Source organism: Uranotaenia lowii, chromosome 2 (assembly GCF_029784155.1).
Source record: "Uranotaenia lowii strain MFRU-FL chromosome 2, ASM2978415v1, whole genome shotgun sequence".
NCBI classification, from domain to species: Eukaryota; Metazoa; Arthropoda; class Insecta; order Diptera; family Culicidae; genus Uranotaenia; species Uranotaenia lowii.
Window position 1 is genome coordinate 58436448 of NC_073692.1, and position 26751 is coordinate 58463198.

The following is a 26751-nucleotide window of genomic DNA, read 5'->3' on the forward strand; positions in this document are numbered from 1 at the left end:
TCTAAACCGCCAGAATCTGGGATCCATAAAGCTGGAAACTCTTTTATTTGTTAAAGCTAATCACGACATCACACAAAGATATGATTTTAAAATTGATTTTTAGCTGTCTCACTGTTTTTTTTTTTCAAAGTATTTTTTACCATTTTTTCCCTAAAGCACTTTCCTTATGTACATATGTAAATATTTTTATTGATTTTTTTGTTTGGAATAAAATAATTACAAAAAGCCTAAAAGATTTTTTGTTTGACACTTAACTTCAGCTTACACCAGATGGCAAATAGAAAAGATAAACTTTTGCATGTTGATCGAGAAAAGATTATGTAAAATACAAACATCGTTTCTATAGGAACGTCTTACATTAAAAAAGAACAAGAATATGTGATTTGGTTCTTATGATAATGTATATATAATTGCCTTCACAGCGGCATTCAAAAGCATCGCGACGCTTTTAAGACTCAAACTATTTGCCTCTAGCAAGGCATGAAATCAACCTGCATACTACGATATCCACATGTTGTTTTTATTTCATTCATACAACTTATATACAACAGATCATGGGATTTCATAACTTACTTGCTATGATGAGAATAACACATTAGCTGAAAGCACGTGGTGAGAAGAGATTATTTGAATGATGTTGATCACATCAGGCCATGCGTTTCACCATTCTTATATTTAAACGCACCGCGATGCTTATATTTCAAATGCATCGCGATGCTTGCATATCAACGACGTTTCATATTCGAATTTATTATGAATTTGATTGTCATTCACAAACATCACTTTACAGCATGATTAGTTTTGTATTGAATTTTGGTTTACAAACATCACTTTAAGGTAGGGTTGGTTTGAGCGAAAGGAATTCTAACTTCGAACACAAACCAGTTAGCTTCAAGCGTTTCCAAAATGAGTCTAAAAAAAGCAAATGCGTTTAATGGAAATACTAACTATTTAATTCTATTAAAACCATGCTTAAGAACATGAGAGCTTAGGCCCTGAAGGCATTTCCAATTTGATTGAAGTCATCTTGTTCTTTCCCCTCAGCAGCATTTCGGTTAGAGTTGATTATTGTCTGTAACAACTATCGTAGCTAGAAATTCCAAGACAAAATTGTCTGCACTTAATAATCTTGCACAGGCGTCGAGCAGTTTTCAATGGACATATGAATGTATCTGAAACTATATTGATTCTTTCAACGACTACAAAAATTAACTGTACGATGTATGAACTTTATTGTTTACTAAATTTGGATGTGTTATCAAATTGCAAACTCCTACTTTGATGATACCTTATGCATTTATGCCTTTCAAATCGACCAACTGCTAACAAATTTGGGTTTACTTTTGCATGTGATCGAGAGAGATGCATATATAATTTCAGCCAATTTTTGACAGAATTTGTTAATATATCTGAAGGAGTAAAGGGTTGCTTTCATTTCAATCCGCAATGTTCTATGTAGTTTTTGTTGGATTTAAAACATCTTAAAAGCTACAATTGCGTGTCTCATCTTCTAGTCTGTGCTTTTATTCGGATATCGATTGAGTTGGAGCTTATATTTAAATAAAATTTAAATTCAATTTTGTATTAATTTTTTAATTTACATTCCGGATCAACCAAACCACATAAGCGTTCTGAAAAAGAATCAAAACGAAATAATTAAAATAATAAGTTTTATTATCAATTATAATATAAATGTAAGCAATTTTTGAAAGTTTGCTTTCTTGGTATTTCTTACTTTTTTGGTTTTTGAAATCTAACGCTTGCTCAACATTTTGAGTACATTCATCGGCTTAATTTATCAAAATAACTTATTTCGACTCGAAAAGAAACTTAACATTAGAATGTAAAAATTGAAAAGCAAGAAAACAAAACGATTGCTCGTACACCGTGCCCGCGCTGATAAGAATAATTCAATTCAATTTTGGCTGCTTTGAAGCGAGACACAACCAGAGCAGCCATATAAGCTAGATGTATCTCGAACGCAGCGCCACTCGCTACACTAAGGCTGATGTCATGCTGAAGCAACTAGCAACGCGACCTACAACGCAACGTTCACACGACTAACCAGCTCTCATTTGATCTCCATGGAAATCGCGAAGACCTGTCATACTGGTCGCTTTGTGTAGCGCGACCAATCTGATGCCAATGTGTTTAGTAGCGCGACTAGTAGGAAATCCAATAGGAACATTGTTTTTTCTCGATTTGAAGCAGTGATTCCGGGTTTTAAGCACAATAGTACGAAGATCTGTCCGAACTTGTGATAATAAACTAAAAACTATCTTAATCGGCGAGAAAATTTTCATAAATTCTTAGTTCCGGCAAAAAAACAAGGAATTTTGTCTGTTCAAATTTCGGCATTCTTGCAATCCGGGTCTTGATTTGATAAGTTTTTGATGGCTCCCGAAAGAAAGGAGACGATTCAATGCATTATCAGATGTAGAGAAGTGATGATTTGTAGGGAATTTCAAAGTGACAGGTCGCGCCAGCATGACATACCAATGCAATGCAACGCAATCTTATTGGAACGTTGCGTTGCGTTGCGTTGCTAGTTGTTTCAGCATGACATCAGCCTAAAGGAGACCTCTTAAAGAAAAGCTCTGAGGGAGCAAAGATAAGCTCCTAGAGAGCATTGAGTGGCTAGCTCACTTCAGCGTGTCTTATGTAAGAGAAAAGAAAGAGTTTCTTAACCGGCTCATTCGGAGTGTGTGAGTTCCTCCTCATAGAGAAGCTTCACTCCCGCTCTAATGAAGCGCACCTCAGGATGCAGACGAAGCCTGCTTTCAGGTTCTTAATTTCTACTTAATTCCCACTTTCAAGTTGTTAAAAAGTTCTTCTGGAACTAAATGTGTACTTCACATTGTTTTCCCCCAAGTAACGAAGCGTTTATTTATGAAAACACGTGTTGAAGTTCGAAAAAAGTAGATTTAAGCCTTTAAATCTACTTCAAAGTTTCTATATTGCGAAGTTGCTTCTGAACGTCCGTTGGAACTAATTAAAAACTTTCAAGTTTACAAAATAGTACAACAGAGATTTTTTACGAACTATTGAGCTGTACAATAAAACTTGCAACCCTTTGATAGCTACTTGATTTTGAAAAAAAAATGAGAAGTACGTAACAAGTAGATTGTTTTTTTTTTTTCATACAAATTTTAAAGTTCCCAAAAAGTAGAAACAGAAACCAAAACAGTAGGGAAGAGTGGGGATACTTGATCCCCTTTTTTTAATTTTACCAAATCTTTTCGGAAAAATTTAGCAACTCACCGTCTTTGACATTTTCTGACAGCTTGTAACTTCAAGTTTCTATGCTCCAAATATTAGAACGATACTTGAACCCGTTGATAAGCTAGAAGCATTTTCGTGAGAGTAAAAAAATTGCGATTTTTCTGAAGTTAGGGGAGACTTGATCCCCTTTTGAAGGAGACTTGATCTTTTATTCAGGAAGCCCTAATCCTTGTATAAAAATCAAACAAAACCCCAAGATAGAATGTTAATTGACTATTTTGGTCATGTTTGTTCTCATTTCACAATTTATAGCAGACATAAGAAGAAAATTCTATAACTTTGTCTCAACGCTAATAATACTGCATACTTAAAGGCGCTATTTTTTATAATAATTTAAATTAATTACACTAGTTTACAGCATTTTTGAACTCAGTAAACTGAAGGTCATTTCCAATGTAAAATCGGGCGCTGAATCCGAAAATGAAATTCAAAAAAATCTCAGTAGAACCGTTTTTGAGTTATACTCCAAATATGAAATTTCGAAAAAATTAAAAAAGTTCTTGTACTTAGATTAAAATATCTCGGACGGCACAACAGTAATTTGAAATCTCTCTTTTGCATATTGAAGGTGAATAAGTTATCTATCGATCATCTGAACACTGTTTTTGCGTTTGACCAACAGTATTGTTGATATTAGAGACTTTATGAGAAAAAAAATTATAAAAAACGCATTTTTTTAGAAAAAATTCTGTTTCAACGAAAGTTTTAGACTCGATGGTAGCATTTAAAAATCTGATTTTCTTTTGCGCTTAAATATCAATTTAAAACAAAGATTTTAAGTGCTTATTTATCAAAATCGGTTGAAAATTGAAGAAGTTATGGCTACTTTACCATAACTGAAATTTTTGGAGTTTTTAATAATTTAACGAACCGCAGTACACTTATCATAGTATAGGAAGAATGGAACATGATAAATCTCACTCGCTCTAAGTCAAAATTATTCATTAGCTTACCAGAAAGTCACATGCCAAATTTCAGGAAGATCTGACCATAGGGAGGGGTTGCTTAAGTTTTAAACGTAAATAAAATTTTGAGGTATTTTGCCCGGAAGGAATGAAAAATACTGGTTTTTCATCAATAACTTTTTTCATCACTAGCTGATTGTTTTTAATGGTTGATTTTCTTAAAGCCTAAGTTGAGACAAATATTTCACCCATAGACTGTAATTCGATTGGATTTGAAACAGAAAAGTTATTGCGGGTCAAAGATTGTATTTTGGTCGAAAATTGTCGTATAAAATGCAATGCGTAAAAAGTACTCATTGCGTATTGGACAAAATTTGCGGCCTTTGAACCGCAATAACTTTTCTGTTTCTAATCCAATCGAGTTGCAGTCTTCGGGTGAAATATTTGTCTCAACTTAGGCTTTAAGATAATCAACCATAAAAAACAATCAGCTAGTGATGAAAAAAGTTATTGATGAAAAACCAGTATTTTTCGTTCCTTCCGGGCAAAATACCTCAAAATTTTATTCTCGTTTGAGACTTAAGCAACCCCTCCCTATGGTCAGATCTTCCTGAAATTTGGCATGTGACTTTCTGGTAAGCTAATGAATAATTTTGACTTAGAGCGAGTGAGATATATCATGTTCCATTCTTCCTATACTATGATAAGTGTACTGCGGTTCGTTAAATTATTAAAAACTCCAAAAATTTCAGTTATGGTAAAGTAGCCATAACTTCTTCAATTTTCAACCGATTTTGATAAATAAGCACTTAAAATCTTTGTTTTAAATTGATATTTAAGCGCAAAAGAAAATCAGATTTTTAAATGCTACCATCGAGTCTAAAACTTTCGTTGAAACAAAATTTTCTCTAAAAAAAATGCGTTTTTTATAATTTTTTTTCTCATAAAGTCACTAATATCAACAATACTGTTGGTCAAACGCAAAAACAGTGTTCAGATGATCGATAGATAACTTATTCACCTTCAATATGCAAAAGAGAGATTTCAAATTACTGTTGTGCCGTCCGAGATATTTTAATCTAAGTACAAGAACTTTTTTAATTATTTCGAAATTTCATATTTGGAGTATAACTCAAAAACGGTTCTACTGAGATTTTTTTGAATTTCATTTTCGGATTCAGCGCCCGATTTTACTTTAAAAATGTTGGTCAGTTAATCAAGTTCATGATTTTTTTTAAATTTTGTAAACTAGTGTTATTTTTGCTCATTTCTTCAGACAATTGTTTGATAAATATTAGTTTTTGGATAAATATTAGTAATTTCGTAATCAGTAATCATAATGATCAATTCAGAAGAAGAATATGCCGTTTGGAAGGGGGATCAATTGTACCCAACTCTAAGGGATCAATTGTACCCATATTCAACATTTTAGAAAACTTTTCCTGAAAAAAGTTGAGAGTTTTCCATTGCTTTGAAAATATGGCATTATGAAGTTCATTTTACGCTCGAACGATTGATACATTGGAACAAATATTTTTTTCATAATTTTCCCATGTAAGGAACATTTTAAAGTGAAGAAAAAAGATCTGCAAGTAACATTTGGTAAAATTTTTCAAACAAAGCTCAATTACTCAAACAATTATTTTTTTAAAATTTTGTTAACTGCAAGCATTGTTATTTTGCTCATTTTGGCACATTTTTCTAGAACATTTGATCTTTGTAAGACATTCCAGTTTCGAGATATAGCTAAGGAATCAAGTATCCCCAGGGATCAAGTATCCTCATTCTCCCCTACTTTAAAGCTTTTTTGAGTATTGGCTGAACTTGAATCTCTTGAATCTCGATATTGTATCCCATTTACCCGAAAACCATTGCCCAGAATGAATTTTTTCCAGAATGACAAATACCCGAAATCAAACCCCAGAATGAATCATTTCCCAAAAAAATTCCCCAGAATGCACCATTTACCAGAATTTTTTTTCCCAGAATGGAGCTTTTCCCAGATTTTTTTTTCCCCAAAATGTAAAATTTTCCAGAATGGCACACGTCCCAGATTTTTTCCTCTAGTATTTTTATTTGTTTTTTTCCTAATGAATTCTTGTAATTCAAAATGATTTTTTAAATGAAATTACAACTTTGAAATTTTCCAACTAAATTTATTTTAGAACCAATATTGTGCTTTGTTTATGGTTTGGGTACTTTAATTGATTCAATGCTTACCATGGTCCTTTAAAAAACCGTTTTGGTATCCGACTCCTCACGCTGCACGTTCGAACTTAAAAGACGTTTTGTCCTTCACGCTGTCGCGTGGCGGACGGGGCTAAGGGGTCACCTCTAGCTTTCACGCAGACCTAGGAAGCCCCGGCGGGTCGGCGGCCACCTCGGATTTGGGAGCTTCGGCGGTTTTTGAATTTCAGGTTGGATTAATATATTAAATTCTCTGGGAAATGTCAAATCTGGCGAAAATTTTTAGGGAAATGGTTCATTCTGGTAAATTTTTTTCTGGGAAATGGTTCATTCTGGGAAAAAAATCTGGTAAATGATGGTGAATTCTGGGAAAAAAAAAATCTGGGGAAGTAGATTTCTGGTGATTGAAATTCTGGCTAATTTTTTTTGTGTTATTTTTCAACCTCGTTTAAATAGGTCCCATTTGCAATATTACATTCAGAGCGAAAGTGGAGCACCCTAACTTAGGTATACTTGAATTGATTCATGGCTGGTTTGCAAGTTCGCGCTAACTCCGAAGCTTTCTGGCGCATGGTGGGTACAAAGTTCAATCGAACCAAGGGGGTTACTCAGCTCGGCTAAGGCACAGTTCAAGAATTGAAAGATAACAAATAATAATTTTTCGCACAGTCACAGCCACTGGCCGGTTGACGTACATATGCGTGTATAGCTATGTCAATGGTGATACATATTAAAGTGTTTTATCTTGCGGTCGGTCTCCGAAACACTGAATTACACCGTGTAACAGAATAAATTGAACCTAATTGATTGATGAATCGATCAAAATTGTAGTTCATCTACATCGATTACTCCATGTGGATATTTTCGTTACACGACTACAGAAATTCTCTACTTTTCTAAGAGCCTAACGAGCAGCGCCAATCAGTTGCGGATTGTTGAGATTGTTTCGTGGTAGACGAGTTCAGGCCACACCGGTGTTCGGGCAGTTGTGTTTTGACTGTCGACCTGTACGGACATCCTAAGCTAAGCGAGAGTTGCTGTTCTACTAGTTCAAAAGTACGTTCCGTTTTGGCTCTGTTCGATTTTCGTTTCACCGCTATCTGATTATAGAGCTTCGCGAATACCACACCGGTGAATAGTTGTCATCGCTTATATAAGGTGAAACTGTTTATCGACAGAATTCCTAGGTACTACAATAAGTAAATGTGTTCAACCTAGTCCTACGCAGTCTAGCTGCTATCAGCGTTTTTACAGTCGGTGCTTCAAAGTCAGTGCACTTCCTCCGAATACACCAGCTCTATAAATAAAGCCGACCGAATGCATCACCATAGAATAAGTCTATAAGTGGAAAGTGAAGTTCGTATCTAGTCATATACTTACATTCTGTGTCGCTCGAATTACGCATCTACAGGTTGTGCACTTTGAGGCGACCGTCATTGAATGTTGTTTACTTACTGTTAAAAAGTCAGCCACTTCGAGTGAGTGATAATGAAACGCGTATGATGACAACCGCATATAGTAGTGAAGAGCGTGACCTTCTGACGATGGGCGCTGAGGAGGAAAACCATATTCTTGGAAGATTATGTGAAAAGTTCATGGTAAAAAAACGGGCCTCGGTTCGATGCACAGTTCCTCTTGGCCTAGCCTAGCAGCTTGAAAGAAGTAGGGAAGCTAAAGCTAATTTTGTAAACCGGCTTCGGCGTATCGTTTGGGCCAGTTAATCCGTTTGTTTACTCGTCATGAATGGATAACCAGTTTCGGGGTGCTGCACCGTGAATGCTCGGGGAGTGATCTCTGATATGTTATCTGCAGTAGACACGAACGCTTCGTCTCGTCCGTATTCCGTACGCCTGCACTGAACGGGCTTTCCCAAGGTTTTGTTGCGGTTTTAATCAATACTACACATACATTATAGCGATCCCTAGCATAAACATACTTTAGGTGGCACGTGCTTTTTCCGTTACGAAGAACAAACGGCACGTGCCGAATTGATCATCTAAGAACAATTTATTTAGAAATATTTTTTTTTTCATTTAAAATTTTTATATTTCGTTAACGTTTATAATACCTACAGTACTTCAAACTTCAATTTTTTTTTTACCCAATCCTTCCTTAAATAAGATTACTAACGATTGATTGTGTTTTTCAAATCGCTGATCTCGGCCTTCATATTTGCTCCGTTCGTATTTTTCTGTATGCATTGGTGAAGCCAACACATTTTTTACGTTTTCGAAATTTAAATTTTGATGGGGTGTTTCCCTCTAACCACAGTTTTGGCTTTAAGGCTTCTATAAATAAATAAATAACACAAAAAACACATTTTTGGAGAAACATATCTGCTTAGTTTTGGAAAAAAATATACAAAATTAAATACAATTTCTAAACTAAAAACCATTTCAGAGACACACCTGAAATAGTTGAAAGTGTATGCTTTAGTTTAAAATACCGTCAACTGGGGCAACATGCAACAATTTTCAACTTCAATGGCTTCTAAAAAACTTATGTTCACAGTTAATCCTACGACTTATGCACCAAAAGTTTTAAGGATGATGGGACATCAAATTGGCGTAGTTAGAAAAATTATTGATTTCTTTAATTATTTTTAATTTTCTAAAAACATGCGATTTTCACCCTCCTTAGAAAATGGGGTAACTTGCAACAAACTTTGTTCTAATGAAAAATCTCATGAACACGTATGAAAATTTATAGTTTTGAATATATTTGGGATGCCTTAAAGACCATTACGCATGAAACACCAATTGCAGTAAGTTTTTGGTCTGTAAAAAAAACTAATTTTCACATTTTTTCTGAAAATAAGGATGCTGCATACATTTAGGGGTTAAATAATACTAAGTAAAAATCTACAATCTGAAAACATGAAAATACATGTTTGGATGAAAGAAATTTCAATGCTTACAAATGCGTGATGCGAAACATTCATATTCCAGCACATGGAAACGAGATTTACGATGTGTTTCTTCGATTTGCATTTTGTTGCATTTTACCCCAGACATCTAACTGAATTATAAAAATATTTATTTAAAAAATTGGGTGATTGTTCGAAAAATATTTTTACACCAACAGTGTTGGTATAGCATGAGGAAACCAGTAAAAAGTTTGTAGGTAAGCCAATCCGTCATACTAAGTAAAGTTTTTTTCGGCACCGAAAAATGTTAAAATTTGTACAATTATTGCACGATTTTTCAAATTTTATATAAAAATAAAAAACTTGAAAAAACTAGCTTAAGATGCGAAAAATTATGTCACCATCGTTTTGTTATCATTAAAATATAACTTTATTACAATAAATTAAATTTAAAATTGATTCAGTGTGGTGTTATATAAATGTTGCATCTAACCCCGCTGTGGCATGATGCCCCGTTTGACGGTAATGGTTATCAACCAGAATCAAAGGCTCTGTTTTTTTGGTCACACAGCTGATATTGAAATTCTGATGAATTGAAAATTTCCCATAGAATTTATTGCGTGATATGTTCAGTGTCTCAGATTTCACGAACAGAAAAATCTACGTAGAGTGATAACCAAGTACTTTTCAACGCTTTCCGCCTTCCGCACATTCAATTTAACCAGACTGTATATCTAGGGGAGATGAGGGCATAACGAGCACCCGAGGCATAATGAGAAGTCCATTTTTCTACATAAGTACGTATTTTATTAAACAAATTTTCATGAGGACTTGTTTCGTACTACCTATAGTATTAATTTTTCACCAAAAAACAAATATCCTTTTCATATTTACAGAAATATTAAATAATAACCAGCTAGGTTCTCAAGTGACGAAAATATTATAATTTTTGAGCACCACCAAATAAGCTTTTACGACCTTTAAATCATCTTGATCTGAAATGTACGCACTGCAACATGATCTACACATTGTTTCTAAATTTTCAGCATCATAAAATTTTTGATTTTTCACTTTAATCAATTGTGAAACGCGTTTTTGCTTTAATTTGTTCACTAGAGGCGAACAGAGCACTTTCAATGAAGGCATATTGAGCATTTTCTGCCGGAGAATCTAGCAGCGAATTCAACTCGATGAAGTCAACTGAATAATAGAGCTACAGCTTAACTTGTATCGTCTGACGATTTGGCCTATTGGTTAGATGTCGGAGAGGTAATCAGTAGACTCGAGTTCGATTCCTGTTCGAGGGGATTTTTTTTTGCACATACCATTCATGATTGATTTTTTTTATTGTTACATTACACGGCTAATAGCATCAAAGCATCATCCGTCAAACAAAACACCAGAAACATAATGTATGAACATGTGTTAATTCTTTGAATTCTACAAACAGCCCTAGATTATTTTGTTTTTGCTTTGTTTGATGAATCTACGCCTCACCGTTTAGTGCAATCAGGATCATAAATGATAAATGAAGAAAAAAAATCACCTCCACCAGGAATCGAACTCGAGCCTACTGATTATCTCTCCGACATCTAACCAATAGGCCAAATCGTCAGACGATACAAGTTGAGCTGTAGCTCTATTACTCAATTGACTTCATCGAGTCGAATTCGCTGCTAGATTCCCGGCAGAAAATGCTCATTATGCCTTCATTAATGGTGCTCATACTGCCTCGGGGGGTTTCTCATTATGCCTCTACAGTGACTGGTTTTCAGCTTTCGGCAAAATTTTTTAAAATGCATCTTTAAACGTTTTTATCTACTTTTTCAAGTTTCATCCAATTAGACAATAGACTATTTGAGTGTCGGAACACGAAACAATGATGTAATTCACATATTACAGCTGTTCTCTATGGTTAAATAAGCATTTTCCTTAAGGTGCCCATTATGCCCTCATCTCCCCTACCTTAGCTTAAAATAACCAAAAAGTACGGATCATGCAATATTTTGATCGATTTTTTCGTTAGATTGAATGAATTCCTGGTGCAGCAGTTTATCTTTAAAAATGATACATTCCAACTCGTTTGCATAACAATTTGATATGAAATTATTCTGGTCATTTGGAAATGACAAAAATTATGAAAATGACAATGTTATCTTATTTTAATCGCCGCTGGGATATATTCTTATTCAATTTTTGGCATTCCGGCGAGTTATGAAAATAACCTACCGAAATGCCAAAAATTAAATAAGAAAAATGACAATGAAAAACTGACATATATTACAAAATTAACTAAAAAAATCATCAAAACAAAGATTTGTTATCTTATCTAATGTAATCACTAAAATAAAAAATTGGAACAAAAAAGATAAAAATAAGACAAAAATGACTATTGAGACAAAATTCAAAAAAAGAGAAAAAAATCATATATAAAGAATCATAAATTAGACAAAAATGACCAGAAGAGAGAAAAAAATCAGACAAATTTAGAAGAAAACTAGACAAAAATGAAAGAATTGAAAAAGGAAAACAACATAACAAAACTTTTGTTGAAAATTTATTTAAGAAATTTTGTTTATCATTTGGCGAGATTGATTTTCTTAATCAGCAACAATAAATTGTGCTCCGATTAAGCGCTTAGGGTAAGAGAGGTCAAGAGAGGTCAACAATATGTTGACTCCGAGAAAAGAGGCCTCAAAGTTTTTTTATTCAAGATTATACCAAACCGCCTGCTTAGTCAATTTTTTAGATAATTCTAGAAAAAATCGAAGTTTAAGTGTTAATTTGTGGTAGAGGTAGAATAACTGACAATTTTTTGTGAAAAAAAATTACTTGCTGCCGTCTGATCCCACCAATCCTTTTGAAACCAAATATTTTCGAGGTTTTGATTATGTCGTGTAAATATTTTTACTATTGACTAGCTGATTTTACCCGGCCTTGCTAGGATTCACATAAAATATAAAACGAAATGAGTCGTTTGACATTTTGAAAGACTTTTATTCATCATTGTCAAGGAATATTTAAAGAAGGTAGTGCCAAGGCAGCCCTGCTCTAGTATTGGTACAGGCTGAGACGTCACAGGAAACTAGGAAACTTTTCTATTGCGATGATAAGTCGAAGAATCTGCTGGAAATTTTCCAGTTAGAAAACATTTTACTTTAGAAGAATTCTTGCTCTTCAAGATGGGTGCCAAAAAAGTTGCATTTCGAATAATTTTTCTTTGAAAAAGACCATCGAAGTTCGAAAAAATTGTGGATTTTTACCACTGAAATTTGCAAAACTTTAAAATTAGTTTGAAGTCTTCTATGAAAATGCTCAAGTCATTACAATGAAGTGATCAAAACACAAATTTTTATTCAAAACCACAATCTTTTACTGCATTTAAGTAAACTGAGTTAACAATCATCAATTGATATTAATTGTTCTACATAAGAATTGAATATGGTAAACCGTTTGGATTAAAATCGTTACAATTAGTTGAACACTCAATATCTACCAGCTAGACCTTTTCGAAGCTGATATTTTCTTCATTTTTGCACGTTTTAGCTTCAAGGAGACATTGCATTCATTAATAAATTAAGAAAAAAAAACATAATGCAATCTTCAAAGGACCAAAAAACTTCATAACATAGTGAAATAGAGGCCTTACAACAAAATCAAAATAAAATTGGAATTCGATTTCGTTCTAAAACGTGTTTTTTTTTAATTCCTACCATTCTCACATAAATTTTCGATACAATCGTTTTTGTAACGTCACAAAAAAAAACAAATATGGCTCTCGACACTACCTTGTTTAAATATTCCTTGCATCATTGTAACAAATTTGACCATGTTTTGCCATGTAGAATATGGTGGGGTAAAAGTACGACCTTAGTGCTATCCCATTTTTAGAAAATTTTTGCAAAAAACTAAGAACAGCATTTTATTCTCTTGACTTTTATCTTTCTTCTAAAAAATTACGAAGGTAATCGATCGCCGCATTTGATAGCAGTAGTGAAAATGCCCAACTGCTATCGAAACGTACTCTTATTCCACCTCTGGGGCAAAAGTACGAATGATGTGGGGTAAAAGTACGACCATTCAAAACTCCACATTTCTGCATGAACTAAAGATGAAAATTATTTTATATAAATCTTTGCTTACGGCAGCAGCTTCTGCGTTCGCTTCTGATACAAATCCTATACATAGGCGAACAAACTGCGCGAATCAGGAGCTCTTCACTAATTGTCCATATTCAACAGGTTTACGAAATACAGTTCTCATCGCATTTGAGCAATTTTTCGCACGAGCAAGTCTTTGTAGAAACAAAAATATGCGCTGATGTTTCCAGGGCATTTTAGAAAAAAATGATGAGTTTCCGTTCAGATTCACTTCAGTGGACCCTGTATATCATTCGTACTTTTGCCCCATTTGAAGTTCGTACTTTTGCCCCTCCAAGGTTTCATGTGATTCACAGTTTATTGTGCAAATCAGAGACAAATAAATGCAATTCTTTCTTCGGCATTTGTTAGTGGTTTTAAACACCTAAACAGACTCATTTACACTTTCATTGAAAGCCAGAATTTTGTTTGCTTAAACATGTTTGCTACTATTTCGAATATTACATCATTTATGCAAAAAAGCAACTTTGCCTCATTTTTCGAAGTATTTTCAACTTCTAAGAAAAAAAATGTCTGAATGTACGATTCCTAAATCATTATCAATCCACGACAGAGTTTTGAATTTTGCTGTACTCAGTTTGTGACAATCTCAAAACGTACTTTTACCCGACTCGTACTTTTATCCCACCTTACTCTAAGCTTGTTTTGTTATGTCTTCTTAATGTTTTTGTTGGGATCATTAACAAACAAAGTTTTCATAGTAGGCCTGAACAAATTTTTAAATCCTTCTTTTGTCCTTCGGAGTTGGAACATCGCAAAAGGGGGGGGGGGTTGGGGGTTCCTATTACCACTTCAAATTTATGCTGCCGGTGGAGCAACTTCTAGATGTGGCTTCGTGGCATCGTGTTTGGCTATAATCTTGAAGGGCCTCGGTTCAAATCTGGTATCAGGACTCCTTATTTTTTTCATTCCTTAGTTTGGGACTTTATCCATCGCCACAGAACGCCAATTTTTGATCGCTATGCTTTCTTATTTTCTAATCCAAAAAAAAAAACAAAATTTCACAATGACAAATGACTTAAATTCAAAAATTTATTTTTCACAGCGACAGAGCGAATAAAACACGTGCGAAAAGTACCTGTAAGCATAATCGCCACATCGATACCAACAAGCGATCGCCTACTCTCTCCCCAATGATCTATTTATTATAATTAAAAAAAACTTGCATTCCTTAATTATTTTCGGACACACATCATTTTGAGAAATAATCGGACCATTCTTAGGAAAAATAGATTTCTTATGGTTTATAAAAATTAAAATGGGTTATATTTGGAGCGAGTTATAAAAACTTTGGACACATTCCACGCGCTTGTACCGCTCAAAAGTGATTTTTATCCGTTCGCGTATCAAAAAATCTCAAACTTGATAATTCTTCTATTATTTCGATAATTCAAATCACACAAAACCAACGGAAAAAAGAGAAAAAAAATTTACACATGTTTTATATGATTTTGAAAATAATTTTTTTTGTTGGAAAAAGAGGTTATTTTGACAACTTTTATAAAATCATTTATTAAAATACATATGTGGATGAATTTGTTTTGAATTTTTTATACTACGTTTTGAAGCCAAAAAACACTGCTTCATTTTGTAGAAAAAAGAATTTGTTTATATTCAATGTGGTTGTTTTGAAAAGTGATTGAGTGAATTCATGTCACAAAAAAGGGAACTTTTTATTTTTTCGAGAAAACTTTGACATTTTCTTACATAAAAAAATGAGATCTTCTTTAAAAAAAAAGTAAGGTGAAGATACTGAAAATTTATGATTGTAAAAGTCGGAACAACAAAATATTGTTTTTGGAAGTGCACATAAAATTTGAAGGCTCTAAAGAATGGTTCAGTATAGCTTTATATTTCGTGACGTGAATTCAGTCAACTACCCTACGCACATCAAATTGTGGGTATTTGTTTATTCTACAACTTATTTCAAGATACCGATATCCTATTTCCACAGAGAACAGAAAATCAAAGTTGTATGTACTGAAAATTGATCAATTCTAGCGTGAATTCACGTCACAAAAGTAATCGATCACAACAAAAACAACTTAAATTTTTAATGACCAAATTATATCCGTTTTGAAAAAAATTCAATTTTCGACCGTTTGCCACCATTTTTTTCTTCATTTTCAAGTAAACTGGTTGATTTCTAGAATGATAACAGTGCAGAAAAGTCCGGAAAAGCGATTTTACGTCACGGTGGAATGTGTCTTTGGCATTTTTTTTTACAATACTCGTCATTAAATCCGCCGTACCTTTATTCAATTTCAATAATCTTAAAATATTCACACATTTATTTGGACCAAAAAGGAAACTTTAGACTCCAAGCGTTTTATAATTCGTTTTATAATAATTTATAATTTTTATAAAATTTTGAAATTAATCGGAGATATCACTGAGTTTGTGAGAACCTTAATGAAAATTTATTTTTGAGATTTTGATTGATTCTTACTTAAAATTGTCTCAAAACTACGATGAAATCATCAGAATGAAATTAAAGGTCTACGTGCGAATTTGTCCTTGAAAATATTTTTTTTCACCAAAAACAGAAATACACTACCGGCTCTAAGTTTGGGAACACCCTCTCAAAAACATAAAATTTTTTTTGGCCGTATCTCAACCATCTTATGACATATTGCATTTCTTTTGATCTCATTCCAAAGATCATGAACCTTCTTCATATGTTTATGGTAAAATGTATAGATATGTTAACTTTATATGACATAAACAAAGCTTAAAGTTGGAACATTTTGCAAAAACAGCACTTAAATTTTAGACCCGATCTTCTCAGGGTGAGGTGGACCAAATGTCAGAATTCAAGTTACTTTCGAATCCTTATCCCTTACTTATCAAAACACATTTGTTGAATTTTGTGCAAAAAATTAGCTACGTGCTTAAAATAAATAAAATATCTACCGTCCAAAAGTTTGGAATCATCCCGCAGTATGGTTTATCGGCCAAAAGTTTGGGATCAGTCTTCTAAAACAGGCAATTTTATTTCGTGCGTATCTCTGTTATCAAACAACGTATTGTTAATCTGGTAACCTGATTTGGAAGCTTATAAATTGAACATGCTTTGTAGATATGATGAAGTATTCAATTAATTCAAATTCAAATCAAATAATTAGATGCACACCAGTTTTAACTCATTTTAGAGCTTCACAAGGATAGCTGTTTTCAATTTTCGATTTCTTAGTTATGGCTTGAGTTTGTGTAGTTATAAAAAAAGAAGGTTAAAAATGTCTACTAAATCTAAAGATTCATTTTTGTTCGTATTGCTTAACCTAACCTAACCCTAAAAATTCTGGAATTCATTGTGCAATAACTATTTTAACAAATAGTATAAATTCTGTATTTTTGAGAAATTCAAAGTGTAGTGTTTTGGTAGATTATAGCATTGCAATATTTTTAAGATTCGAGTAATATTTTGTATTTGAGCCTCAATATGTTGAGACGGAAAGCTTAATGTAGCTCACTCGATGAGCTAGCTCCATTTTATCGAAAACAGACGACGCGACGTGCCTCGAATAGGTTTTTCTTTGTCATAGGAAAATCCTTTCCACGAAGCAGTTGGTTGTGTTGATTCGCCTCAATCGAGGTTCGTTACATGGCTTCGATACAGTATGTAAATATGTTATACGCTGTCAGCATGTCGTCGAAAATTAATGGTCACGTAACCGGAAAGATTTTGGCATTCATTTTAACTGGGTTATTACAACTGATAGAGGGTGGCTTCACGTCGTCCGTCGGCTAGCAATCCATTATATGGTCACTCGACTTTCTTATCACGTAAATTAGGGTTGTTAAGCTAGACTGTAGATAAGTTAAGATCATGATATCGCAGTTTAACTCATTGTTGGCTGTAATTCATAGCATTTTCCTACTTTTCCTGTTGCAGTTAACGCATTTTTTTTCGGTAAATCTGACATTGATTTATTGTTCCAGATGGCACTCCAGGGCAGTTTGGAGGACCTGTACAAATTTAGCGTGCTTGACTATGGCGTATTCGTGGTAATGCTGTTTCTGTCCGCGGCCTGCGGAATCTACTTTGGTTTCTTCAAACGTACCACTGCACAGCAAACTCCGGAAAGTAGTGACGATGAGTTTGGGCTAGGCGGTTCCAAGACAGCGGCAAATGCTGGCAAAGGTACCCGAATTACGACCTTCGGGTCCTCCACTATGGATGAATATCTGCTTGGATCTCGGAAGCTGAAAGCATTCCCGGTGGCCATGAGTCTAGTGGCCGGCTATATCTCTGGGGTGACCATACTGGGAACGCCATCGGAAATATACAATTTCGGAACACAGTATTGGCTCATAGTGATACCGATTCTGTTGATGGGTATTGCCGTGTGCACGGTCTACCTTCCAGTATTTTGCTCGCTGAAACTGAACTCATCGTATGAGGTGAATATTAAAAAAATAATGAAATCAATGCATATTAAACCTCTAACAACTGATCATTCCTTTCAGTACTTGGAGCTTCGATTCAACTCGTCGGTCCGTTCGATTGCATCCATAACGTTCGTCATGGATGAGGTAGGTGTTTGCCGCTGAACTACCGCTAATAGACTGAGCCTAATACTTCTTTCCATTTTCATGCTTTAGTTATTTTTCCTGCCGATGATCATTTACGTACCATCACTCGCTTTCAATCAAGGTATATTGTTTTGTTTTTTATTCCAAATTAAATCGTAACTACTTCAATCAACTGACAATCGCTTGTTTATTTATATGTGGAGTGTGTTTTCGTGTAGAGTTAGTTTTTTTTTATTTAAATTAAAATTTAAAAGAAGACAGTAAAACAATATGCGTGGTAGATATGAATGTATACAAGAAGAAAAACAACGGAAATCGAAGTCAGACATTTTGGATAAAGCATTATGAGTTGTTTTGTGGGAGCTTAGCGCAATTTTAGAACAAATGCTCTGCACTGAGTTGGATTTAAATGAAGGAAGGATGACTTATTTCTAAGACGATAACTCAATAATAATGGACTTTAAACTTTAATTTGCGAGGATTTCAATGAAAACTTGATATGCCTCATGTGATAAATGATAGAGTATATCAAGCGCTTAAGATCAGAGAAATGCAAGTGCTTAAATGATAGTTTCGAAAAAATGCATTTTAAAGTTGTCAAGGTGCTCGATTTTCATACATTTATCTTATTTGAGCAGTTAAAATTCAATCGAAAGACAAAAAAACCTGAGTTTCACCAGGCATAGATTGAGATATGAAAAATCGTTTTGTATATGTAATTAACTCAAAATTTATGATCATCATCTAATCTAAAGGGGAGCTAGAAAGTTAGGTATTTTTTTTTAAATGAACACAAACACATACAAGATCTCAATTCTTTTTACCAAACTCTAATCGTACATCTTCCGAGGATATGATAGCTAGCGACTTAAACATACTAAAACCACCAACCCACAGAAAGTGTACTATGTATGCCGTGACCCGGTCACGATCTCATGATCGTTGGCTTAAAAGATTTGAAGGCTATCCTCTACGCCGCGGACTGCGGCTTATTTGCTGATTTGTTCCATCAGGTTTTTTTATTCTTTTTCTTCTTCTAACATAAACATGTTAAAAATTTGTAAGCATACTGGAAAATGAAAGACTTTCGTCCTTTATTTTGTCAACTTAGTATCTGTTACATATTGATTGTATTGCAGATACAACTGATGGACACCGTAAAAAATACAGCATCTAGGGGAGGAATAAATCGTTGAATTCCCTGCTAAACGCTTCATGATGATGAATACATTTATGATTATAAGTATTGACATGTTCAATTGGACAAGATTAATTTTAAAAGAGAGAAAAAAGGATTGATCTTATCAAAAACTACCAAAGCATGACGCAGATGAAAATAAGTTCCTTGATTCCATCTGGGATCGTTTTTCAACTATGATGGTATTTCCTGTGGACTGTGGAAAAACTTCAAAATTTTGTAGACTATAGCTTCTTCGTAGACATTATTGCCTTCAGAAATGTCTTTTCCAGGTCCAGGTTTTCTCAATTCAAGTTAGTTTTTCTTAACTTTCACTGTACCACAAACTACTCAAAAGTTTCTTGTGCAACTCCAACTCGTAACTTTCACATGAACTGGTTCTTTAGCGAATTTTAACACTTTAATTGAATTGGGGCGTTAAAATTTGTTATTTTTCAATGAAATCAGTATAAAATTTGGGAAGCCGAAAAAAAACGCGTGATGACCATTCCATCTGGTTTTCTTGTTTGAAAATTGAGTAATTACATATATGTAAATAATTCTGAAACTCTCGGATATTCAAGCCGAACATAGAAATAAACGTCTCCTTAACTGTATTAATAGTATTTTTTACAATGAAAATTAACAAATGTCATTAACATGATTGTCGTTGTATCCTGTAGGCTTGTAACTTGTTTATGATTTTATTTAATACTTTTCCTCTGTATTTCAGTTACCGGTTTCAATCTTTATATTATTGGAGCAGTTGTATGCATTGTTTGCGTGTTTTACACTTTGTTGGTAAGTACTTTTTTAGGTTATAAAAGCAAAAATATTCGAATTGTAAAAATAATCGTTACTTTACTTTTCATACTGAAAAGCTCTAGGTGGTAATTAATCCATCCATATTACTGGATAGCATTATGAATCATTTCCTAAATGAATTGATTCTGAGCTAATCTGTCAATTGAGCCCATTAAAGCCACTTTTTTTTTTATAGAATAACACTTGGAATAATGCTTCAAATTTTCAACTCTCCTCATAACAGTTACAGAAATGAAAATTTCGTACAAAATACTTGATACGGTATTTCGTTTTCGCTATCTTCCTAATTGTTAAATTTAGAAAAATAACACAAAACTTTTTTAAAATAAAAAAACAACGTTATTTGATTCATCGGCCTTCTCGGTGAAAAGTGATGGATTTTAAGAAGAAAATTTCAAATCCTTAAGATGTTTGTACTACAAAGAGCATCGCTTTGCACCGATAAAGCCGATAAATCAAGTAACAAACGAAAATTACGGTGATTAATCTCTTCTTAAAACATTTCGGACTAACAAGGTACGAGATGTCTCGTTTTTTCGATTGACGCATGTCCGCTTTACTGAGAAGCATAACTCAAATGTAATACATTTTATATTTAAACTTCGTTCTACAGAATTCTTAACAACACTTTCGATAACTCAAAGAAACTGAATTTGAAGAATTATGTTCAGTGTTGTGGGGTTTAGATATTTTTTCGATCCTTAATGTGTAAATATCAAAACTTAGAGCCACCAAATTTATGAAATTAGTTTCATTTGTGGTCCGTTGCTATGTCTCAGCACTTTGATTTTCTGAATTACCTTAACGGGTAGACTGAGGCGATTTGGGACTATTTTTGAATTTCTAAAACCTTGAGGTCTTAAAAGCTTCGTTTTTTTACATAAGTAAAGTTATTAGCTGTTAACCAGGGGTATTTTTTGGCATTTAAAAACAATAAAACTGACATCACTGCCAGTGCCTAGCGAAGTATTGCTTTGAAAATAGTCATTCAATACCTCGATAGACACCAGCAGTGATGCCAGATGAATTGATAGTTTTTCAATGCCAAAAAACTATCAGTTCTTCTGCCATTACTTTGAGGGCCTTTAAAGAGGATTCCTAGTGCATATTTGGAATACATAAAAAAACTACATATGTAGATTTGAGGTTCAAAAGTTTTCATTCTAAAGAAATTAGACCAATATGACCTAATCCAACCTGAGTCACTGTTTTTCATTTTATTCTTCAATGTACTTTAAAGTCTGTTTCACATAGAATCTGGGCGGATAAAATAGATCATTTCTCCGCAAAGAAATAACGTACAACAAAAGTAAAAATGTCATTTTGTGGGTTTTTTATTGCACTTAAAGGAAAAAAATACATAAACATCATTCGTCAGCTTTTCGGATGAATTTTCGAACTTTTTTTGTGATACCACCCATCATTTTCTGCACAGTACTGCTTGTAACCTCATTCGCCATCTTGTTCCACCACTTTTCCATTTGAGCGGGTTTTTTCATGGTTCTGCCACATTTCTTCAGTTTGGCCTTAACTATTGCCCAATATTTCTCGATGGGAAGAAAATCCGGACAGTTTGGTGGATTGATACTTTTTTCAACAAAATCGATCTTGTTCTCCTTATACCACTTAACGACATCCCGGCTGTAGTGGTAGCTTGCCAGGTCCGGCCTGAGCTTCACCGGAACTTTGTGGGACCGAATGAATGGCAAAACCCTCTTCTGGAGACATTCTTCTTTGTAAACATTCCCATTCATTGTGTCCCCAGTGATGAAAATCTTAGTCTTCTTCCCACAACTACAGATCCTTTGCCAAATCATCAACTTACGAGCAAATGTATCTGCGAAAACAAACTTGAATCTACCCGCAACATTTTCTTTACGCTTCGCAAGGTAAAGTTTGTTGCCCGATATGTGTCCAAAATCCATTTTTACGTAAGTTTCGTCGTCCATCAAAATGCATCCGTTGTACTTGGTCAACACTTTCTCGTACAACTTCCTTGCCCTGGTTTTGGCAACCAGGTTTTGCTTCAGCGTCCTGTTGGGGTGGTTGCTTGCATGATACGACCGCAAGCCTTCTCGCAAACAAATTCGTCGAGCTGTACTGTGGTTCGTCTTGAACTTTTTCGCCAAATCACGCAAGGAGATTCCAGGATTATCGTGAACTGATGGAATTACCTTTGCTCGCAGCTTCCGGTCATATGTTTCACTTTTACGCCTGGTTTGTTTTGCTCGATCCACCATAAGAGTCTCCCGGTAACGTTGCAGCACCGAATTTGCAGTCGATTTTGGATATTTAAGGGATTTTGCGATCTTTACCCCTGACCACGTCGGTTTCTCTACGTGAGTGTGCAGAATTTTCTCTCGCCTTTCGCGTTCCATCGTCGATAACTTTTGACTGACTGCTTCAATCTTCAGTAAATGAAAAGATGCAACCAGATTCTATGTGAAACAGACTTTATGATGATACATATGAAATGGGCGTAGAGATTTGATCTTATCGGGGATTGTTCTGTGTATCATAATTCATAATCGTTCTTTTACTAGCTAGAACTAACTTTAATCAAAACCTTATTTATTCATACTGTTTCCATTTTCCAGGGTGGCATAAAGGCGGTGGTTTTCACCGATGCATGGCAAGTTCTGGTGATGTTCATTTCGGTAGTCATCGTAGTCGTTTTGGGAACTATTTCCATTGCTGGACCGGATGTGATCTGGGACCGTGCCGTTCAGGGCAATAGGATTGATTTCTTCAAGTAAGTTTGCTGTATCTTTTCGATGGAAATTTCAAATTAACCGTATTGGTATTCCTTCAGCTTCAATCCATCCATGTATGAGAGACAGACCTTTTGGGCGGTTTTGATCGGTGGTTTCTTCTACTGGACATCCTTCAATTCGGTCAACCAAACCATGGTGCAGCGTTACATGTCCTTGCCAAACCTCAAGAAAGCTAGATTGTGAGTAGTTTTGTAACATTTCTTTCAGTGGAAAAATAATAATTTAATAATGTTTTTTACAGATCCATCGGAATGTTCACAATTGGTATTGCGATTTTTGTTTCAGTTTGCTGCTATGCTGGCTTGTTGATCTACGCTTATTATTACCAATGTGATCCGATGTCCATGGGATTGGTAAAGACAGACGATCAGCTGTTCCCGCATTACGTCATGGAGATCGTGGGACATTTGCGAGGAATTCCTGGCCTGTTCATTGCCGGTGTATTTGGAGCGGCACTCAGTTCTTTGTCCGTAGTACTTAATTCGACGTCAGCTGTTTTGCTGGAAGACATCCTGAAGGGACTGTTCCGAGTGAAACCTAGTCCCTTTGTGGCTAACATCTTCGTTCGGGTCTGTGTTGTCGTTCTGGGAATGGCGGCCATGGGTTGTCTGTTTATTATCGAAAAATTAGGAGGAATATTGAGTGTCGCAACTTCTTTGTCGGCTATTGCTGCGGGTACAACCTGTGGAATGTTTACATTGGGAATGCTTGTACCTTGGAGTAACTCCAAAGGAGCGATCATTGGCGGCGTTTCGGGTGCTCTACTATCCGGTTGGGTTTCCTTAGGATCACAATTTGCAAGCGCCAATGGCGAAATTGTTCCTCACAAACTACCCGTATCCGTTGAATCATGTCCCAGCGATCTGCTATCCAACAGTACCATTGTCAATCCCATCTACCCGGATGAATCGGGAGTGTTTCCACTGTACCGATTATCTTACCACTGGATAACTCCGATTGGTGTGGTTACAGTGATGATCATTGGAACGATTGTGTCATTCATTACCAAACCTAGAAACCTAAAGGACATCGACCCGGAACTGATTTCACCAGTGATTCATCGTTTTCTTCCTCAGGAATGCTTCGCAAATTACGGAACAGCATGCAAAGACGTGGAACAACCAAGAACTACTTATGGAACAGATGTAAGTGTCAGATCATTAAAAAAATATTTTTCTTTTTTAAATGTACTTTTTTTCTTTTTAGGCAACTTCGTCGAAACGGTCTTGATGATAGTGAGATATTGAAGATCAGGCGTTGAACGGAACGCTTAACTCAGCTAGGTACTTAATCCTATAAGTATAGCCCGTTGTCTTATGGGTGTAATCTCCTGGAGCTGTTGGAAATCTTAGTTAAGACAATGATGTACAAATACAATCTTACTAAAAACGATCGCTACCATACACAAACACTAACACAATAAACACATAAAAAACGGTTACTGAAATGGAGCGTTTGGGAACAATCTCTCTGGATTGACCACCGTTCCACCGAAACTTAATTCTGTAGATTGTAAAGTACAATGTGCTAAACATTTACACGCAACTTGCCTGTGATACAATCAAAACTATTATGTAGTTAGAAACGTTTTTTATATTTTTTAACGAACGTGATGAAAAAAAGAAATAAACAAATTTTGAAGTAAATTATGTTGTTTTTAGCACCAAGTTTGAACTTTAAACTTTGAAGAAAGGGACCTTTATAAGATAATCGGTAAACCGCAATTTAGAAGAAAAAATACTTTGTAAACGTATAAAAGGTACCAGATTAGCCAGTTTACAAGAAACTCGGTTCATAAAAATTCTTAAATTTACTTTTACTTGATGCAACTACAGGTATACTGTTTTCATTCATAAGTTTCGAAAAAAAACCTGTTCCAAGTGACCAGTTACCAACAAACAAGTTCAGAATTATACATAATTTTACCATCATGCCTTAAAAGTAAGTCAATTTGCCCGAATAAAGGTGGTAGAATGCCAAAATTTGGGCCTCAATTTTCATATTTAATCATTCCAAGTGTAGGTTTCACTGAAACTTTGATGATACCTTGTTTTATCTCCATTTTTTAAATAAGTTGGTGTCGAATGATATCAAAATTAGGCCTCTTTGTGCTATCAAAATTCCTTCAAAAAGACTGGTTTAGGTATCAGGTATCAGAGAAGGGTTGGCTCAATAGCGGCACGTTAACCAAACAAGCGGGAAAATTGTGCCTGGTCATTTATTTTATAGATTTCATCATTTACCTGAGAAAACCTAGAACCAATTAGAAGGTTTCAAATTTGAGACTTTAAAGCTCTTTTCCACAAAGGGTAAGGAAAGATAGTACGTTTGTAAGTTTTAATTTCTTAAAATCGGATTCACTTATAACGTGTTGCCCTAGGGCACGAAAACGTAGTTGGGCCAATGAGGGACAGTTACATATCAGGTGAAATGAATCTTCCACGTTTGATTCACAACTTCCACATAAAGAGGATTCAGCACGCTGGATATTTTACATGTGATAATTAAGTTTACAATGATCAGAAAGTGCTCTGATCAAGATGCTACAGTGAGATTTACACAAAGTTTACAAATATTTTGATGCCACTTGGGATGGTTTTGCTGAAAATAGTTTAGTTTGGCGTCAAGTGTCCAACTTTTCCAATATCGTTCATGCTGAGCAGAAGCCTAAGAACATTTGATTACTGACCCAGCATGGCGAGATTGGGACAGCCGGTTCTGGTCCGCAAAATTTCTTTTCCGATCCAGCTCTGGCTAGTTCGTAGGCGTACTCGTTTCCAAAAATTTCCTTGTGTCAGGGTACCCATAGAACGTTCAAACCGTTGCTTTCATCGACTGCTTTTCGACATTCGATAACCAGTTTTGATCCGTAACTTGTGCTAACGTTATTAGTGAACCGCCCCTAAGAGTTGGGTAATAATCTTTACGATTTCTCTGTTTGTGAATTGAAAAGTGAGTGTTTCGCCGTTTATTTGCCATTTGAGTATTTTTTCACTAAAAAAAAGTTATATTCAACTAAACTATAATTGGTTTTGTAAGTCCATAAATCTATATGCCTTCTCATTGCTGAAGAAAATAGAATTGATGAAATCCAAAACGAATTTAACAAACCCTTCGAGAGCATAAAATTCACAGTTGAAAAAGAAACAAACTGTTCTATTCGCTTCCTAGACATGACAACAAAATAAACAAACATTGGTTCACAAAACAAACGAACGGATGATACCTAGATTTCTCATCCGCCAGTCCTCATGCACACAAAATGAACACAGCCATTGCTTTAATTGATCGCGCACTAAGACTGACCGACGTAGAAGAAAGGACAAAAAGCATCCAGAACGTAAAAGGAATCCTTCTTTCTAATAACTATCCAGACAGTTTCATAAACCACATTTTAAAAACAAGAACAGATGCAATTTATTACTCGCTACAATACGAAAACCGAGACACTCAAATGGGTAGATATGCTTCCTTAACGTACATCCCCAACTTGAGTGAAAAAGTGAGCAAAATACTACGAAAACACGACATTATTGCTTCATCAAAACCCGTGAACAAAATCAAACATTGCATCTTTTCTAAGCTCAAAGATGAAATCCCAAAAATGAAGCAAACACAGGTGGTTTACGAAATCCCATGCGAATGCGGCCGTGTATATTGTGGACAAACCTCCCAAACTATAGAAAAACGCATTAAAAATCACAAATATAGTTTTAAACCGAATGCCTCCACAACCGGCCTAACACAACATGCGGTGGAAAACCATCACACGTTCAACTACAACGATGTCAGGATTCTGGAAAAAGTGAGCGATGACAATAAGAGGAAAACTGGGGAAACTCTGCATATAAAATTGAGAGGAGAGAAGGCAGTCAACATACAGAGAGACGCAATAGAAATTTCCTCGATATACAACGTGCTCATTAAGAAGCTGAGAGAGACACCACAATTTAACACGTTCGTCGCCACGCTCATTTTGGTAGTTTTACTTGACGGGCCCAAAGAAATTTTCAGAGAGAGAACTCCCATATTTGAAACG

General features: G+C 34.9%; 1 protein-coding gene across 6 annotated transcripts in view; it reads left to right on the top strand.

Annotated features, from left to right (window-relative positions):
* LOC129745544 (sodium-coupled monocarboxylate transporter 1-like) overlaps positions 1-24358 on the top strand; it is a 43430-nt gene extending 19072 nt beyond the window's left edge. For 2 of the 6 annotated variants that reach the window (XM_055738668.1, XM_055738670.1), the window contains exons 2-9: positions 17343-17804; positions 17871-17936; positions 18006-18057; positions 19847-19914; positions 22536-22690; positions 22751-22891; positions 22954-23857; positions 23919-24358. In XM_055738668.1, the coding sequence (XP_055594643.1) occupies positions 17343-17804; positions 17871-17936; positions 18006-18057; positions 19847-19914; positions 22536-22690; positions 22751-22891; positions 22954-23857; positions 23919-23942 (1872 nt within the window). In that variant the 3' untranslated portion in view covers positions 23943-24358. Of the gene's footprint in view, positions 1-7314; positions 8249-17342; positions 17805-17870; positions 17937-18005; positions 18058-19846; positions 19915-22535; positions 22691-22750; positions 22892-22953; positions 23858-23918 lie in introns of those variants that run through there. The other 4 variants (XM_055738669.1, XM_055738666.1, XM_055738664.1 and 1 more) reach the window with 4 other exon arrangements.
* Positions 24359-26751: the final 2393 nt, after the last annotated feature.